General features: G+C 47.3%; 1 protein-coding gene across 1 annotated transcript in view; it reads left to right on the top strand.

The window, feature by feature from the left end:
- The window catches only part of LIMK2 (LIM domain kinase 2), a 44639-nt gene extending 25789 nt beyond the window's left edge, over nucleotides 1-18850 (top strand). The window contains 12 exon segments of the mRNA XM_044990162.1: nucleotides 1073-1261; nucleotides 1861-1966; nucleotides 3320-3516; nucleotides 4370-4556; nucleotides 7761-7847; nucleotides 8662-8793; nucleotides 9114-9170; nucleotides 9382-9447; nucleotides 10473-10647; nucleotides 13285-13340; nucleotides 16411-16568; nucleotides 16862-18850. Of these exon segments, the coding sequence (XP_044846097.1) occupies nucleotides 1073-1261; nucleotides 1861-1966; nucleotides 3320-3516; nucleotides 4370-4556; nucleotides 7761-7847; nucleotides 8662-8793; nucleotides 9114-9170; nucleotides 9382-9447; nucleotides 10473-10647; nucleotides 13285-13340; nucleotides 16411-16568; nucleotides 16862-17018 (1567 nt within the window). The 3' untranslated portion in view covers nucleotides 17019-18850.
- Nucleotides 18851-19064: the final 214 nt, after the last annotated feature.

Here is a 19064-nt window from a genome sequence, read left to right as displayed (position 1 = left end):
GACCTTATACCTTAGTGGCCCGCTATAACATTACCAAGGTTCAATACCGCTGTTTCGGCAGGGCAGCGCTGGGGAAGGAGGGTTTGTTTCCGTGGGGCAGGCGGTGCTGGGGGCGGGGGGGGCGGTGGGTTTTGGCCCTCAGCAGCTGTTTCCTTTGGAGTAATCTGGCCCTTGCTGCTTTACGAGTTGTCCAGGCCTGCCTTATCGTGATGGACTAAAGGATCTAAATCTCTTAATAGAGAAGAGGTTAAGGAGTAACTTGATTATAAGGCTACGTCTTCACTACCCGCCGTATCAGCGGGTAGCAATCGATTTCTCAGGGACGCGATATATCGTGTCTCATCTAGACGCGATATATCGATCCCCAAATGAGCTCCTGTCGATTCCGGAACTCCACCAACCCGAACGGCGGTAGCGGAGTCGACATGGAGAGCTGCGGACGTCGATCCCGCGCTGTGAGGATGGGTAGGTAATTCGATCTAAGATACTTCAACTTCAGCTACGTTATTCAAGTAGCTGAAGTTGCGTATCTTAGATCGATTTCCCCCCGTAGTGTAGACCAGCCCTAAGTATCTGCATGAGGATCACATTGAATAATGGACTTTTCAGTCTAACAGAGAAAGGTACAATGTGATCCAATGGCTGGAAGCTGAAGCTAGACAAATTCAGACTGGAAATAAGGTGTAAATAGTGAGAGTAATTAACCATTGGAACAATTTACCAACAAGAGTGGTGGATTCTTCATTCCTGACTATTTTTAAATAGAGAAAAATTTAGAAAAACATCCTGTATGTTCTAGGAATTATTTTGGGGAAGTTCTATCATCTTGATTTTACAGGGGATCAGACTAGATGAACACAGTGGTCACTTCTGGCCATGGAATCTGAATCTGTAAACACCAGAATGGAATGATCAAGTACATTTCTAGGGGTCAGGGAGCACTGCTTGAAGCCTTGATAGTTGATAATAATAATAGCATTGTTCCAGCCTTTTAGGGTAACAGGATCCGGCTACATAGGTTGGCAAGAAGGGATGGGAAATGGCCAGTGACTCTTCTCTGTTCTTTCTGTAGTGGAAAATGCCATAACCAGATTGTGCTGACGCCAATGATAGAAACTCTTTCCACTGAATCTCTGCGTGAACAGCTACCATACACGCTGACCCTCATCTCTATGCCTGCAGCCACTGATGGCAAGAGAGGGATCTCTGTGGCTGTCGAAGGTGGCTGCTCCAGCTATGCCACCAGTGTCCAGGTGAAAGAGTGAGTATGAAGAGGCCATAATAGCTGCATTAGCTGTTCACAATTCAGTAATTGTGCAGAGGTATCTGGGCAAAGGAAAGTGGGAGCTTCTGACTAACTTTTATTTCTATGAGAATCTCTCCAGTTGCTGAAATGGAATTTCTCATTCGGTGACCACATGTGGTAGGAATGAGATGCAGATGAAACCATGAGTGTTTCTTGGCTGGGCAGTTTTTTGTTCTCCTACATTGTTATGGGTAACTTAAACTGTGATTCAGGGCAGGGATTCTCCACTGCCCAGAAATCACTTATGGGGTTATAGCCGTAACAAATAAAGAAACTAGTTATCTTTCCCTATGGCTTGGCTACTGTTCGCTTCCTTTTCCTGTGGGTATATGAGAAGACCCTTTATTCGCCAAGCTTGCGGAGGTCTGGGCACCTCAGAGAACGCTTGCCATCACAGCTTAGTGTTATCTCACATTAGCAGACTGAGAACACTTCACTTATTTCTGGATCCTAAAAGGGAAGAACACTTGCTGGGAAGTAGAGATCCATTGAACTTCTGGTAATCTGTGTTTAGGCAGATTCTGCAGCATGACCCTTTCTTTCCTTTCATTTAGAGTCAACAGAAGACACATTAGCCCAGATGTCCAAAATGCCATCCACTCTGGAGACCGGATCCTGGAAATCAATGGAGTCCCTATTCGCACATTACAAGTGGAGGAAGTAGGTATAGTTTTATCTTGAGTAATCCTGAAGTCTATACTCCAGACTGATTTTTTTTTTCCCCTTCTCTTTCCCCCCCCCTTTCTACCTTGGGACTTTTTTACAATCTTCTCCCATAGCAGTGCCTATTGCGTGGGGCTGTAATGCTGTCATTGATTTGTACTACAGTACAATCCACTGGCTGTGAATGCAAGAATAAGCTTTTGCTGCCTCTTACTTTGGAGTCAGCATCTAAGTTCCATCGGGGAGGGGAAGGTATTGGGAGAGGGTAAATTAGGAAGCAGTTTAGAATAGGGGAGGTGTACATCAACAATTGGTAGGTAGTTAAAGAAGCCTGGAGTTCAAGTTGTCTCAAAGGGAAGGAGTTGGACCAAATGACTGTTGAAGGCAGAGTACTACGTATATCATCAGGCAGACCTGTTTTGAGAGAGGACAGCTGCCAGGCATGGTCAAGTGAGACGGTATCTAGAAGCTGTGTATGGTGTAGCAAGTGACAGATTTGTCTGCATTTACTATATTAAATGCTTTATACAGCTAATCACATTCAAGGTAACTCAGTGCACAATATTAGGCTACCCTTTCGGTCGCTAGACAAACACTTTTTGTCTGCTGTTGGTGTTAGCTAATACCTTGAGCCTTCTCTTCTAAAGCAGAATAATTAGATCTGGGTTTAGACACCTGGGTAGCTTTACATTTCCCTTTATAAAAGTGTATTGATCAGTGTTAGGCATGATCTACGTCAGGGATCGGCAACCTTTCAGAAGTGCTGTGCCGAATCTTCATGTATTCACTCTAATTTAAGGTTTCGTGTGCTGGTAATACATGTTAATGTTTTTAGAAGGTCTCTTTCTATAAGTCTATAATATATAACTAAACTACTGTTGTATGTAAAGTAAATAAGGCTTTTAAAATGTTTAAGAAGCTTCATTTAAAATTAAACTAAAATGCAGAGCCCCCAGGACCCAGGCAGGGGCCAGGACCCAGGCAGTCTGAGTGCCACTGGAAATCAGCTTGTGTGCCGCCTTCGGCACCCATGCCATAGGTTGCCTACCCCGATCTACATACACTGAAGAAAGCAAGTCCAAGAAGAACGTGGCCTCATTCCAGGAAAATAGTGAGCTGGGTCTCTTGTTGCTGATCAGAGCAGAAGAGGATCTAGCTAGAATGAAGAGCTACCTGTTGCTAGATTGAGAGTGGTGTGGTGGACAGTTATATTGTGTGTAACTAAACCACAGCCACAGTGACCCGATTGAGGCACTGTAGATTCTAGCCTGAAGGACATTCAGGTGGCTTCATGGTTTTTACTATGGTCCCCTTCAAAGGCTCTTACCCTGCCCTTGGATTTGTGTTCAGGTGGAGGACCTGATTCGCAGGACAAGCCAGACACTTCAGCTGCTCATAGAACATGACCCTGTCTCTCAGCGACTGGACAGACTGCGTCTGGACTCCAGGCTCCCCACCCATGTAAACACCACCACCACCTCGCGCTCCATTTCCCCTTTGGACATTAAGGGGAATCTGGAAGGAACACTGAACAGGCGCTCCCTCAGGTACCAAACCCTAGGAAAACTGCACTGCGGCTAGTGCTTCTAGAGCAGCAGCTGCAAATTGTCTGAGAAATGACTGTTCTTTTTCTAACCTATGAGAATACCACCATGGCCTGTCACCTCTCATCCAGCTGTGTGTGTTTTAGCATGCCCTAGAGCCTGGGCTATACAATGCACAGTCTTGCAATTGCAGATAACTGAGTCGTGGCCAAGCCAAGCTTGGAATGAAGCATTGCCCAGGAGATGACGTTGCAGATCCCTTCAGTCATTCTCTATGGCCTCCCCTTCGGGCTGGCTTGTTTAATAGTGTTTAGACTGATAAAGGCTGAATTGTGGTTTCTAAATCTGCTAACCACTTGAAATAAATTGAAAAGTCAGATTTCTGCCAGGCTTAGGTGGCTGTGGTGAGAGCTTACCCCTCAGGGACTGGCCCCTGCTAAGTGAGGCTTGGGTCTTCAGTGTTAGAAAACCTGCCCTGCCCTCCCCATACTGGGGTCCTCTGCCCCACCAACTTCCTTCATCTTACAAAAATTGCAGATCATCCCGTATCACTTCCATGACACCTGAATCCCTTGCTCAGAACGATCAGGAGTTGTTCCTTGTAAGATGGAAGTCGGAATTCAAATGGATAGAGATGTGCAGCTGTGGAGGCTGGCCAGCATTGACATTGCTGTTGGCTCACTCAGGAATTTAACACTGAAAGTGACCCTGCAGCATTGGGTACATGCTGCAGCACCGTCCACATCTGCAGAATTGTGGGAAGCTAGTGAGCTGGATGGTTACTAGCATGCACTCATTTAGGGTAATAGACCTTCCTTGCAGCTGACCTAATCTTCCAGTTGCTTTCACTCTCCAGGCGAAGTAACAGTATTTCCAAGTCTCCTGGACCCAGCTCCCCAAAGGAACCTCTCATTCTGAGCCGTGACATCAGTCGCTCTGAATCTTTGCGCTCCTCCTCCAGCTATTCCCAGCAGATCTTCCGGCCCTGTGATCTGACACATGGTGAAGTACTTGGGAAAGGATTCTTTGGACAAGCTATCAAGGTGAGTGGGCAAAACATTGACCCATGAACTTACTGCCAAATTCCCAAGTTACAGGATATACCTTCTACAGAAACTTTCAGACATCACAACAAAATCTCAAGTGACTTTTATTTCCCTCCCAGTAGCGTGCTGGGCCTGGGAGCTTGATTGGCTGTTTCACCATATTCACAGTTCTCTCTTAGCTGGAGTGTAGCTGGTATCCTGGAGAGATGGCTTACATTCTGCTGGAGAGTTTGTCCTGTTTAAATTGCAGCCTGTCTAACAAGCATCTAGTGTGCTGAGGTGTTTGTTTATAACCAGAGCTGCAGAGTGAATGGGTCACACCTCTGTCAAGGCGACAGGGGGAGGACTCACTGTTACATGAACTGTCTTCGTGAAGGTGCCCGCTCAATCTCCCAATTCAGTATTGTTAAGTTCCCTCAGTGCAAGAGTCTGTGCTAGACAGACTGGGACTTGTAAGGGATCCAGTGACAGTTACTGTGGTAAACTGTTTAACAGTCAAACTCGACTCCCTTGAGTATTGACAACATCTGTGGAGTGGCCCCTTTGAGAACACAAAGCTCCTGCAATAGTAACTCTACTATTCCCTGTATTAACTGTCTGATCTTAGCCATGGAGCGTGGGCCCTTCAGGTGCTCCCTCCTTGGCATTCTGCATCAACAGATTTCCTCCTGACCCCCATAATTGGAGTTTCTGCAGTCTGCTCAGATGTCTGGTATTACTATAGCCGATCCTTGAGTCAGTTTCCTGAACGCTACCTACCTTTCAAGGACCAGTATGAGCTCTTGAGTACCCTGAGCTCCATCCCACTATGCTGTGGGAATCAGTTTCTCCTTAACCACTGTTGTATCAATCATCCTCCTGTGCTTCCTTGGGAATATGACAGTGTGCGCTGGGATTCATAGCGCTAGGTGTTCAATCTTTGATATGGTACTATACTAATTGGCATATTTCTTTTCTCTGCTCATAGACAAATAGCATGTCCAGGTAAGCAGAACCTTTTCCTCTGCAGCATGTCTTGCCATCTGCATCCCTGTGGGGTTAACAGCACAGAGGCATTTCCTCTCGTGTTGGTGCATGCACTGGGAGATAAAATCTCCTCAGTGAGTTCCATAACAGCACTGTTCTTAAGTTTGTTTGCTATACCAGCCTAAAGAGTCCATTTATTTGTCTTCATTACTTCCCTTCACTTCCCTTGCCTTTGTCACTGTGCTTTAGACACTGACGTCTCTTTGCGGAAGGTGATGGCATAGTGCTCCTCAGCACTCGACTAACGTTTGGATAGGAGCTAGAGAAGGGATGCGCCAGAGTCTCCAGGTTTTCACACTCCACCTAGATCAGAGTAGCGCTGAATTCTACTGCTCACCTTTAGTGTGCACTGGTGTCAAGGCTGAAATCTGGTCTTTCCAGTAGAGCGTTTTCCCAGATTCTCCAAGCTCGTGGTCCCTTTCCAGACTAATGTTCTTTACAATTCTTGTCCCCCAAGATCTTGAACTCTAAACATGAGCAAGTGACACTTTGTAGCCACAACATACCAGAAATTATTTAGTAAGCTTCACAAAACAGAGGTGCAAAAAGGACCCTGTAATTGTGAATCTGTCTGTTTTATTGATGTGCTATGTGCTTTTCAGCTGGGGAGATAATTACTTTTGATCAGCAGTCAGTTGTTATGCTTTCTTTATAATTGTAATTGAAGCAAAGCTGGACTCTGCATTTCATCCTCTATCTATGAGAAGTTCCATGGCTTCTGCAACTACAGCAGAATTACTCCTTCACAAACCCCCCAAATCTGAGCTCCTGGCTAATGTAAGTTTCAGGGTCTCCCAAAAGAGGCTTGTCTTTTAATAGCCAAGTCAGCACTGCCGAATCAGTTTCTTGCATGATGAGAGTTGGTTGATCCACTGCTTTTCTCCTGGGTCACCAGGAGAATAGTCCTGCAGATGGAACTCATGTTCTTTAATGCTGAGTTGAGGGCCTGAGGGTTTCTGTTGGGTTCTTCAGTTCCCACAAAGTATGAAACAGAAAAGCTCTTCCAGTTTCCTCTCTGAGATTAAGACCAGTTTCCAAATGTTCTGTTGAAAGCTTCTACCCTGTTCTCTGTGGACTGAACATTTATCTTCTCTCTTCTGAGAGAAGAGGAGATCAGCTTGTTTAGGTGCCCTGAAATTTAAGTGAGGTAGACTCTGCCACCCAAGCTGAATTACTGAAGGAGTGGGCAGGAGGAGAAGTTCTTCCAGAAAACCTGCAGTCATGCTCTAAATCCAGAGTCAGGCTGATTTCAGTGTGAAAGGAGTTGCAGGTTAAAAGGCACCCAGATCCTCACAGAGCAATGCAAAAAAAAGCCAAGAATCATTGGATAAGACTTCAACAGCTTTCATGAAGGACCTGGCACAGTTTTCAGGCATTTAAGAGCATGGTGGTGTGTGTGACACAGTGAAACCATGAGGCTTTAGGTACTGTCTCACATGTCGTCACCTTGGTGCCATCCTTGGAGATTGCAGTACACTTTTCACACCGAATGTGGAACCTTGACTGCTTGCTGTCGCAACTAAACAGTCTCCAGTTGTGCATCTCTGCACAGCATTTCAAAAGAGCAAGTTTTCGATAAGCCCATCAGAAACCTAGCACTTGCTGGAAGCTACATGACAGCAGGGATATCTATTGACTTGGTGAGAATTGCTTAGTTGTTCTTCTTGACCCGTGAAAAAGGGAACCATCCTCAGTAATTTCACTAATAGAGGCTGAAGTGGTTGGTTAAGGTCTGTGTGCATGGGGACCTGCTTTTCATGTTTGTTTAATTGTGCTTGTATGGTTTAAGGTAATTCCAGGCACACGCAGGTGCAGGGTTAATACTGTCAGCAGAGGCTCTAGCAGCCTGCAGCACACACTCAGATTCTGCACTGGTTAAAACTGAACCACTAACGGGGGTTCTTGGGATACAATAATGTGGACTCAAAGGGCCACACCACAATGGGCCTTTTGTGTGTCTATTTTATCACTTTCAACTTACACAATCTTATGGGAAACTTTTTATTTTGTGGCAATTTCCTGCAACTCCCTGGACCTGGTCTGTCTGAATTTCCTCTCCTCTCCCTGGTCGGGGTGGAGGGAGATGTGACCCACAGTTTGGGAAACCCTGCTCTAAAGCATCTATAGGTTTCATAGGGCTTTCCTTCCTGCTGTGACAGTGTCTGTATCCAACAGGTAACGCACAAAGCAACAGGGAAGGTGATGGTGATGAAGGAGCTGATTCGCTGTGATGAGGAAACACAGAAGACTTTCTTGACAGAGGTAGGAGCGAGATCTCAAGTAAGGCCAGGGAGCCAGTTGTGTGGGGATTCGAGCTCCTCTCTGCCCCTGGTAGTAATGCATACCAGCGATCTTAGCAGGGAAGCAGCATGCTGGGGGAAGAACGGACCTGGTTGGAAACATGTCACAATTAAACATGACTGACTTATTCAGAAAATGAAGATGACTTATTGAAAATTAATGAATAGGAAGTCTAAGAGGCACTCTGAGTCTAAGAGGCTATTTGGTTGAACTGTGCTTAGTGAATATAAGTGTAAAACGTAGGATGCGTCCTGTATAGCGAGCTTTCCAGTATAAAACATTAATAGGGAACAGCTGACTCAGAGACTAAGAGCTGGAAGATGTTCCACTTAGTTACAGCAGAGAAGGGAATTTTTAAATCAACCTATTGAATGGCTGCCTTCCTCGTTCCCCAAAGTCAGGCTGCTCTGAAAAGCAGCTTCCTAAATACCTGAATGCTTCTCTTCTGGCCTTAAGTGTGTCATACAGCACACTGCAGCTAGTGTGGAAGTCTTGTCAACTAAACCATAACCAGCCTAGGGGCTCTCCAGCCTGATCTCTATCTTTCAAGAATCAAGTAATAATGGAAACAAAAGAGGCAACAATGATCATTGAATTGTCTTAAAGTTGAGTTTTGAATGGACTTTCTTCTGATACCTCTGGGAGGTGCAGTGGGGCTCCACGTACGGTATGTGCCCCTTCTCTCCCAGTGCGGGGACCAGTAAGTAAAGCTCCTGAGAATCTCAGGCCTATACCAATCTTTCATGGGGGTGGGGGGATGTTTCTGCCTCCACAGGTGAAAGTGATGCGCAGTTTGGATCACCCCAATGTGCTGAAGTTCATTGGTGTACTGTACAAGGACAAGAAGCTGAACCTTCTCACGGAGTACATTGAAGGGGGGACTCTAAAGGACTTCCTCCGCAATGCAGTGAGTAAATGCCTCCTGGAGCATGTATGGGCATCCTGATGGCTCTCTGGCCACTGTGAAACAGGTGCCCTGGCTACACAACACTGTCTTTCTGCTGCTGAGTGTCCACAAGGAGCCCAATGAGCTGGAATGTCATCTCTCCTTTGAAGCTGGTTCCTCCAGGTGAAGGGAAGCTTCCCCTGCTTTTGCACATGCTGTAGCTGGCCTGTAGATAGAGCATCTTGCTCTCCAGGACTATATCATCTTTCTCCAGTTCTAGCAGAAGGTGGCCAGCTAGTGCGATGAGACCTGATCACTCAGAAGTTGTCATTGTTTTGCAGGACCCTTTTCCTTGGCAGCAGAAGGTCAGCTTTGCCAAAGGAGTTGCTTCAGGAATGGTGAGTTGAGTGTTCTGTTGAGACTGCTCCTGCAGGATTCTGGGTTGAAGCATGGAGGGCTGATGTAATAGTATGTTATATAATGGCCTGCAGAAGCTGCGTGGTAGTTAGGGAAATATTGAATGCTTATACCAATGTTTTGAGGGAGTTAACTCCAAAGGATGTATTCACGAGACTTGCTCTAACGCTGCTTCCTGTCCCTCTGTTTCAGGCCTATTTGCACTCCATGTGTATCATCCACAGAGACCTGAATTCGCATAACTGTCTGATCAAACTGGTGAGCTGGTATATGGTCCTTCTCCTCTCCTCCCTCTGCTTTTCTCCATGTACTGTTAGCTTCCATGGACACACTAGACCTTCTGGTTACTCTCCCTGGCAGCGTGGAGGTGATCCCGTCTTGTAAGCCTTCTAGCATGTATCCCAGTTTTCATTTCAATGTCCCCATAAATGAAAGTTCCATAGCCTAATCTTTTACTTTCACTCCATTAATCCTGGTCACACCCTTGAGTCCTCTCCCATTTCTAAACCCTTTATACTCTATTGTAGCCTCTTCCCCACTAGCTGTTGCTGAGTTGAGCTATATACTTGGCTCTCCTGACCTTTGTCCATAAATTGCACCTACCGTCCCTTTTTGTTTGTTCTCTGATCATTCATTTTGTCTCACTAACTCCCCAAGAATCCTGGGGGCGCTCTCTCTATTTTAATATGCTATGAGATCTCAGCTGTGGGCTTCATTCCCTCAGCCCTGACTCTGTGTCCCCTTAGTCTGAATATCGGATCTACCTCTGGGCCGCAACCCCCAAGGTCAAATCTGAGCAGGGTGTTTGCTAGGAAAGACTTCTGGGTAGAATTAGATAAGCTGGATAGAGAGCCAAATGCATTATAGCAACTGTAAGAAAGTTAATGGAGTTAAAACTCCTTCCCTGCATGAGCAGCAGAGAGTCCTGTGGCACCTTACAGACTAACAGATGTATTGGAGCATGAGCTTTTGTGGGTGACTTCATTGGATGCCTGCATGAAGACTCGTGGGCTGTCTTCTCTCCTTACTCACCCTATCTGATCTTGTCTCCCTCTACCTCTAATCCCCCTACTCCCTGGGAGACTGCTGGGCTCCCATGTTCGCTGCATTCTACTAGCTAGCTGCAGGAGGCTTCCTTATTGCCTGCCTGCACAGCTGCTGCTATTGTTACATTTCATGTGCAGTTTATAAGTGACAGGAAATATAGCCACTCGGTGCTAATGAGTTACCTCTGGGAGGAGCTGAGGGGGAATCAGTTGTTTGTGATTAAATCCCTTGGCTAGGATAACACTGTGGTGGTTGCTGATTTTGGACTGTCTCGGCTGATTGTGGAAGAGAGAAAGAAACCCACCCTGGAAAAGCCATCTGTCAAGAAGCGAACTCTACGCAAGAGCGACAGGAAGAAGCGCTATACTGTGGTCGGGAACCCATACTGGATGGCGCCGGAGATGTTAAATGGTAAGATGCTCATACTGTGGCAGGTGAGGAGCTACCTCAGGGCACTGCTGTAGGGATGACAGGATTATTGGAAACTCCAGCTGTTGGCAGCAATCAAATCTATTAGCTGCCTAGGGCTCTAAACCTTCTAATACACAAGCTTCTTTCTTGTCAACAAATCTGGTGGATGTGCTTTCCCTTGCACATCAGCCCTGCTAAATTTCCCTGCGGCCAGTAATGTAAGCAGCAAGAAATGGGGAGCCCATTCCTGAGATTTGTCAAGATTCTTTGGGAGGGGTAATGGGCCTATACCTGCTATCATCCAGATGTTGGAGGCAACAAACAAGAGGCTTGAAACAATGCGACTGGCTTTGAAATTAACTTCAGTCTTGTGTCTCTAACATCCTTAGGGATGCAGTGAATGGGCTGTGCTTCATAGAAATGAAGTACAATAGAACTGTGGGGCAAACTTGTAATGTCCAACACTAGAGGGGAATCCGGCTGTTGCATGGTTCCCCCCACACTGAGTGGGGAGGGCAGTGGCTATATGTCTTGAGGGGCAGATCTTCCCTGGCACTGGGTTAAGGGCAAACAATGTCCCCGATGGGACCTGCTGCCTGTGTGGGACCCGAGTGAGGGGAGAATGCAAACTCAGCTGTTTCTCGTGAATTGGGCTTCCATGTGACCAGGGCATGGCTGCAAGGCAAACACATGAACAAGTAGAACTGCCCCTAAATCCTCCAGAAAGAGCAAACAGGGTCATGGTTGCACTATCAAGTATTGCCCAGCTGACTTCAACATCAGGCTGTTCTTAGGAATCTCTTGGGAAAGGGAAGACTCTGGTTTTATGGCCTCTACCCTCCCTATCCTGCTGCTCTCTGCTACCACTTTCGATGCTGCCCTCTTCTTCCTTTGAGCTCTGTGCTGTTGGGCCCTTCGGAGCCTGGCAAAGGGTTATCCTGCTTTCCAAGGCATTAGAGTAGTGATGCAGGAACGCTAATGTATAGCATGCCTGGCACTTGCCAAGAAAACTGCCAGCTGTGCCCCCAAGATAGTCTGCTCTGGGATACCAGGGCTCTTCCCAGATCCAACACTCACTTGGCCCTGCCACAATTCCATTCCTGGCTGTGGAGGGAGGCCTCTATCTCTGCCTGGAGAGACCAGCCCTGTGGATCATGTCTCGGCGCAGGGGCCTGCTTTCCCTGTCTCAGCCCTCTGCTGTCTGAGATCATTAGCACTTAATTTATTACCTCTGCAGTCACTGCAGCAGAAACTGGGCATCCAGCTTCCTGGGCAGCCAGCACTGGCTTAGCATACCATGGAAATGCATTGGAAGGACTGTCAGTGTGAATGGCAAAGGCTCTCTGGATTTGACATCAGCAGTCACTTGAACCCTGGGGGCCATTTAGGACTCTGCAATAGAACCCTTTCTCCTCCCTTCAGCATCCTTTTTCTTCCCTTGAAACTGGGCTGTATTATAGGCCTTATGGAAATGAATTGTTTGTGTGTGTAATGGCAGTGAAAGAGAGTGGATTTTGATGGACATTTTTTGGCTACAGACTGACTACAGCGGTTGCCGTTTCCACCCCTGCCTCTCCACTGTGCTTCTTGTTCTATCTGAACTAACCTCCTTCTAAGCAGTCCTTCAGCTCCATGGCCCATTCCCTTCTCTGCAATTTGTGGATAATGCCAGTTATGGTGGAGGCTCCTGTGATAACTGAAGCCACCAAACTGTTGTTGGATGGTGTTTACTCTAGGTCATTATCCAGCTAAGATACTGTCCCCATTTCCCAGGCTCTGGCAGGAATATGGTTGGTGCACAAACTTCCTTGTGGTGGTCTGTCAAGAAAAGTTGCCATGGAAACTTTACAGCTTTATTCTGCTGCCTGGAATCCTACTTGTGCCTCACTCTTGCAGTAACATGCTTCCATTACTGCAGTGGGGAATACACCTGACCTTTCCAGGCTGCATCCAGTAAGTTTGGAGCCACCAAGTGAATTTATTCACTGCTACTTTAAGCCAGCACCATAACAGTTAATCAGAAATGCTCAACAAAGGCTGGTGGTGTGAAAACCAGAGAGCTCTGCCCTCACAGAGCAATCCCTTCAGAAACGTGGAATGCGGGAGGGCTGTTGGCTACTCCAGCCTGTACCTGAATGCTAAAGAACAGCTAAGGTGGGCATTGAACATAAGACATAATTGGTTTTTATTCCACTCATTTCCTTGCAAAATAGCCATGGTGGGGAGCAGCCACCAGGCTCTGAAACTAGATGCAGCTGCTCTAGATGTACATGCTAATTGCTGCTTTGCCATGCTAGAAACCCTCTTGCTCCCCCACATCAGTGACTAAACCCAGCTCTGCCTGGGAAACAAATCTAGCATTGTAAAATGGTCATGAGTGCATCTGTGCAGGCAGGGACACCTCTTCCCCAACCCTCACCAGGATGCTGCTGAGAAAAGTCATGTTTTACTTGGCTGAGCACGGCTGTGCTTGACTCCACTTCGGAGCACTCACTGCCCTGCTAGGCTGCCTGGGCCTGGATTGTGAATCCTTCCTGGGGCTGGCATATAGGCTGCTGTACAATGGGATGCTATTCGGCCTGACTGCACTAGGAACACCCCTAGCTCACAAAGTCGCCTGTCTTGTATTTCCTGCAGGGCAGAGTTATGATGAGACTGTGGACATCTTCTCGTTTGGGATTGTTCTCTGTGAGGTAAGTCCAGGCCACACTCGGGTATCTAGTGGATCTGAGCAAGAGGGCTTCCAAACATCACCGGGGTCCTGTCCTACCTCTTCCTCTCCATACACAACAGAAAGCAGCTCTGTGCAGCTGAGCCTGGGGTTCCTGACTCAAATGTACTGTGGCTAGGACGAGTCTGGGGAATTGCACCTTGCATGCCCATCTCACTCCCCTTAGTGTGGGGGTGGGAGGGAAGAGGGCACTTACTGCTCTGTTGGTGCAGTTCCCTCAAACTTCGAACTGGTGCTGGGAAGGAGAAAATCTGGCTCTAGTGCAAAAATCTTGGGATTTAGGTGGCATCTTCCAGCAACATGGTAGGTTAGAGCTGAGATTCCTTCTCCCTCCTCCTGAACCCTGGGTCTCCAGCCTGTAATTAGCCATGGTAATTCAGGGCCTTTGTAAGGGTGAGATTTGACACTAGAGAGGTGGTCAAAACCTGTCTGAAGGTGAAAAGTGGGGCTCAGTTCGCAGATCCTGCTTCTGGAAGGAATATGCCTGGTCTGGCTGCACAGCGACTTCTCTGCCCCACTCCTGCTGTATGTAGAAAATAGGCCATCTCTTTTCTCCATGGTATGAATGTCTGATACAGATCCAAGAACCAATATCCTGTGTGCCTAAAACTTCTCCCCACCTCCTTCCCTTGCAACACCAGCCAGATGTGCGTTATGTACAGATTGTTCCTAAAGGAAAGCACAGCCTTTTAAAGTACCCAATGTGTATAGAAGTGAGAGCAATCAGGGGTGGCAGGGAGACCTGAATTGGAGTTTTCCTCTTAATGCTTGGGTGAAGAATATGGAAAAAATGTCTCATGCATGAATGGTACCGCCTCATCTAGAATACTGTACTGGTATCCAATGTTCCCTCTAATTTTTTCCATCCAAGTGCAGAATTAATTTTGTGCACCAATATCGAGGTGATGTGCGCCACCAGTAGAAACAAAAAACCTAGATATGATATATATATTTATTTGTTAAGTTACCATTGGGATAATTACTCCAGCCAGGACAGGTTAGGTATTTTAGAACTCACTACTCAATTAAATTTAAACCCGAGAGAGAAATAAAATTATGAAATGCATAAACCAGTCAAAAAAAATAAAATAACAGCACTTTGAAAGAATAAAATTACAGAGAACATATATGTGCATTGCAGGAAGTACCAAGAAATAACACAAGTATGCGCTGGGAAGTGTGTGTCAGAGACAGAATGCATGTGTGCTGGCTGCTGGGGAAGTCTGAGACACTGCTCTGTCTCTTTAAGGCACTCACCAAAGGCTCATACTGCAGCAGCTGAGCTCTCCTGCTCCTGAGACCTGTCCCTCCTCCCCTGCTCTGCAGAGATGGGGTACATGGACTGGAGGGAGGGGGACATCCTGACATCAGTGCCCCCCTCCCCCCCACCCGCTCTGCACAGCAAGCAGGAGAATCCCAGGAGCAGTTGGCCAGGGGCTCCAAGAGAGGGCAGGAGCAATGTGGCTGCAGAGCAGTGCGGGAAGGGGCACCTGAACACAAACTGCTGTGCTTGCCTCTGCTTATCGAGTGCTAATCAATCATTCCTGGGTGGCCCTGCCACTGTGCAGCTTAGAGGGAACGCGGCTGGTAACCATCTTGAAGGTTAGTGCAAAATGGCAGGTGGGGTGCAGAGAACAGTAGCAAGAATGAGTAGGGGCCTAGATATTCTTATAAAGAGGGACTGAAAAAATTTGATTGGCTTACCTTAGAAAGGAGACACATAAGAGGAAACATGATAGATAGAATATCTGTGACAGAGAGGTTCTCTTCCTCCTATCTCATAACTAACACTAACACACACACATTCAATGAAATTGAAATTTAGAAAACTTAGAAGTGATAAAAATAATTTTCTATACAATGCACAATTAGACTGTGGAACTACTTGCCACATGATGTGGTTGTGGTCAACAACTTGGCAATATTCAAAGCGGGACTGTATTTATATGGGTAACAAGAACATCCAGTTAGTATAAAGTATTGTAACAGAGTATTGGAAGAGAAATAAAATCTCATATTTCAGGTCTTAAATCAATCTAGGTGTTAGGGATCAGGCTGAGACCTTTTCGGGGGGGGCAGATTATCACACATCTGCCTGTTCTGGGGTTTGTTGCACATTCCTCTGAGCCATCTGTTGTTGGCCACTGTCAGAGATGGGATTCTAGACCATATTGACCACAGGTCTGACCCAGTCAGGCAATTACATTCCTAGGCTTTGACTGCTGGCCTTCTGTGTCCAAGGTGACTGGTAGAATTCAGTGGAAAATGTGTTCAGTGTTAGAAGCCCTTAGACAGAGGCAGAGAACCTAAGTAATGTCCTGTGTATTCTACAGTCTTCTTCCCCATTTCTTTCCTCTGCTGGGGTTTCCCTTCTGAGATTTTTGATTGGTCTCTGTAATAATGTGTTTGATGCACCATTTCTTTCCTTCCCTCCTTTGTCACCCTCCTGTTGCTCCTGCAATGTACTTCAGAGCTCACTGCAAATCCCCACTTGCCTTCCCCCAGCTCCTTGGCATGTGAGCTGTGTTGGGGGAGGAGGGGTTTGATAGCATAATGACAGCATGGAGGGCTGTGTGCATGCTGTGAGATGTTAATACCCTGGCAGCAGAGGAATTGCTTCCTACTTCAGTGCATGGACTGACCGTGGCTAGGACACTGCACAATCTGCACTAAAGCTAAGGTTGTATCGTACTCCTTCCAGCTATACTCTAGGGATGGGGGGGATTGAACTTGGGCTTAGTTTTCCTCTGCCATAGCAGGGAGAGAGTTCTAGGGTCAGCCCCTGTACTGCCTGTGAGGTTTACCTGTATTAAATGGTGTCGCCTTGATCCTCCTTCATGCAACAAGCCCTTCTGTAGCTGGGGACTGGTACAATTCTAGCTCTGCTCCCCCTGCCCTGTAACCAGACACGAATTGTAATGTTTCCAGGGAGCCAGCCTAGCTCTAGAGACTGAGCAGCCCCCACCGGCAAGCCCTCAGCTGCTGTCCCTGCTGCTACAATCGCTGTACCTGAGCAGTTCTTTCCCCTCTAGATCATCGGGCAGGTGTACGCTGACCCTGACTGCCTCCCTCGCACACTGGATTTTGGCCTCAATGTAAAGCTGTTCTGGGAGAAGTTTGTTCCTGCCGATTGCCCTCCAGCCTTCTTCCCTCTGGCTGCCATTTGCTGCAGGCTGGAACCAGAGAGCAGGTAAGGGGTGAGGCCTGGGTCTGATCTCTGGTTCTCTTCAGTTTGTATCTTTGCTTCTCTCAGGCTGGAGGATGCCCCCTCCTCCTGCCCCCACTGGGAAGGTGTTGCTCTGCGAAGTGGGTCAGAGTGGGACGGCAGGTGTGCGTTAATATCCAGGGCATTTCGGTTGCTGTGTCCTCACTTCATGGAGGAGTGTTTTGCTGCTGTCTTCCTTTCCCCATCACTGTCCCAGGAGCTAGGCTGCTGCTGTCCTGTTGACCCCTCTCTTACCTGTCTTATCACTTCTTTCTTAGGCCCCCGTTCTCAAAGCTGGAGGATTCCTTTGAAGCCCTTTCTCTCTACCTGGGAGAACTGGGCATCCCCCTCCCTTCCGAGCTGGAGGAGCTGGACCACAATGTGAGCATTCAGTATGGGCTGAGCCGTGACAAGCTACCTGAAAACACAACCTAGGCGGCCCATCCTGTGATCCGTGCTACTTTTCATTGGATCCCATACGAGTGACATGGAGGGGAGATGTACTTCGGCCACCTGCAGGGCATTCAGAGGGCACCAACTGCATACTTGGTGCATCACCTCTCCCTCCCTCATGAAACTAAACCGCCATGTCTGTTTGATCTCCTGGTTTCACTGTGGATTTATGGCACATTCTGCAAGTGGAAAGGGCTATTTCCTGCCTGCTGCACCAAGGAGAGCTGCTCAACACAAAGGGGAAAACACAATTCTTTGGGGCCTGTCTGGCCTTGTATCACTGTGGTGCCTTAGAACTTGACACGTGACTGTAAGCTGTGAAATAGTCCTGGCCTATCTGCCAGGAAGGGAATCACTATAGGAAGTCTCCTTTTGTTAGGAACTGCTTTTCTGGAATCACTTGTCCCAGACTTTAGTGACTGTGCTCTCCTTGGACGACCTGGAATACACTAGAACTGGGAAAACCAGGCACCTGGCAAAGGGCTCAGTCAGGGACTCCATTGCTTTTCTACATGCCAGGGTGGGAGTTCCTGAGCTGCCTAGTGGTTGAGAGAAGCTCTAGGAATTGAGGGGAGCTTGAACAAAATGGTTGTGGTATCATGTCTGTGGGTAGAATTTGTCTCGGTTAGTGTAGTTCACCCTCCAAGGCCCTGATCAGAAACACTACAGCCAGTGCAAACTGGGCTTTGCTCACCCTCCTGATGTGAATGAGGCTGTGATCGAGTCCAGAGGGTAAGAAGGGGGAGACTGAGTGGTTCCCAGGTATGCTTTCAACTCTATCAACACCTTCAGCTACTGAATCCACACAACCAGTCCCCCAGCCTGGGACCTCAGATCAGGCAAAAGGACACAAGTCTGAATGCCCAGAACTGCAGCAGCACTCTGATCCTGATGTGCTGTATACATGGCAGACTTGTCCCCCAAGAGCTTGTGCCTGTTTCTGGGCGTTTGACCTGGTGCAGTGAGATACATGTCTCATAATGGTGGCAGAATATACCTGGTGGAGAGCTGAATAGCTCTATGCTGAGGCATTTGGCTTGGAGTAGGTGAGCGTTGTTTGAGATGGATAACCCTCATGAGCGGAAGGAATTTGAGGGCAAGGACAGATGCTAGTGAACTGGAGTCTTGTGTCTTCTGTCCTCTGCGTGTACTAGCTGGAGGATTCATAATTCAGTAGCTATTACTGTACTTCTCCAGAAAGACCTGCAGTGGAGGGGAGTCCCCTAAGTGTCTCTGCCACTCAGTTATCTGTTCGGGAGCCCGACACACAACTTGGTCTCATTCTCCAAACAGAATCCTTCTCCAGAGTCGTGCCATGCATGGAGGGAACAGAGAGCCTGGAGAGGGAAGGAGGCAGCATATTCACTGGAGCTTTGAACTGGGCCATTAGAGGGAAATGGAGGCGGAAGGAAACAACTTCCTTAGCAATATGTGGCTGGTGCTACCCAGTCAAAGGCTGGCTGGCTAGCTGAGTCCACTTGAGTTCCATGCCCTCTTGGTAAAACTGGATTCAGTCTCTGCTCTCCTTTGCAACCCCATAATCTTCTAGTGAGGAATGTGTTAATGTTTGTTCCTCTATTCCCTAAGGCGTTGGGAATATGTGAAAGCCTGGCCATAGAAATTACATGGGACCAGCCCTCATGTCTGTCTAAGTTGGTTGTGTTTAATTTGTATGGTGGTGGTTTTAGAAACAGAAATCCTGTACTGTGAGCCAGTGGGGGAGTTGTCAGCTGGGTCTGGTGGATTCAGGCATTCTGATTGTTACAGGACTTTCTTCCTACTACTTAGTAGAATGGGGAAACTCAAGGGAGGGTGACGTGTGGGTGGGGAGTCTTAACTCAGTGTGATTGCACAGCACAATGTTTGTTGACTAAATTAAAAGCAGTAAATATACCCTAGGGACATAAGGCTGTTTGTCTGCATTTGGAGATTTGGGGGGGAATAGCTCAGTGGCTTGAGCATTGGCCTGCTAAAACCAGGGTTGAGAGTTCAATCCTTGAGGGGGCCATTTAGGGAACAAGGGTTTAA

This window comes from Mauremys mutica, chromosome 16 (assembly GCF_020497125.1).
Source record: "Mauremys mutica isolate MM-2020 ecotype Southern chromosome 16, ASM2049712v1, whole genome shotgun sequence".
NCBI classification, from domain to species: domain Eukaryota; kingdom Metazoa; phylum Chordata; order Testudines; family Geoemydidae; genus Mauremys; species Mauremys mutica.
Note: the sequence above shows the minus strand (reverse complement) of the source record. Positions and strands in the feature narration are given on the sequence as shown.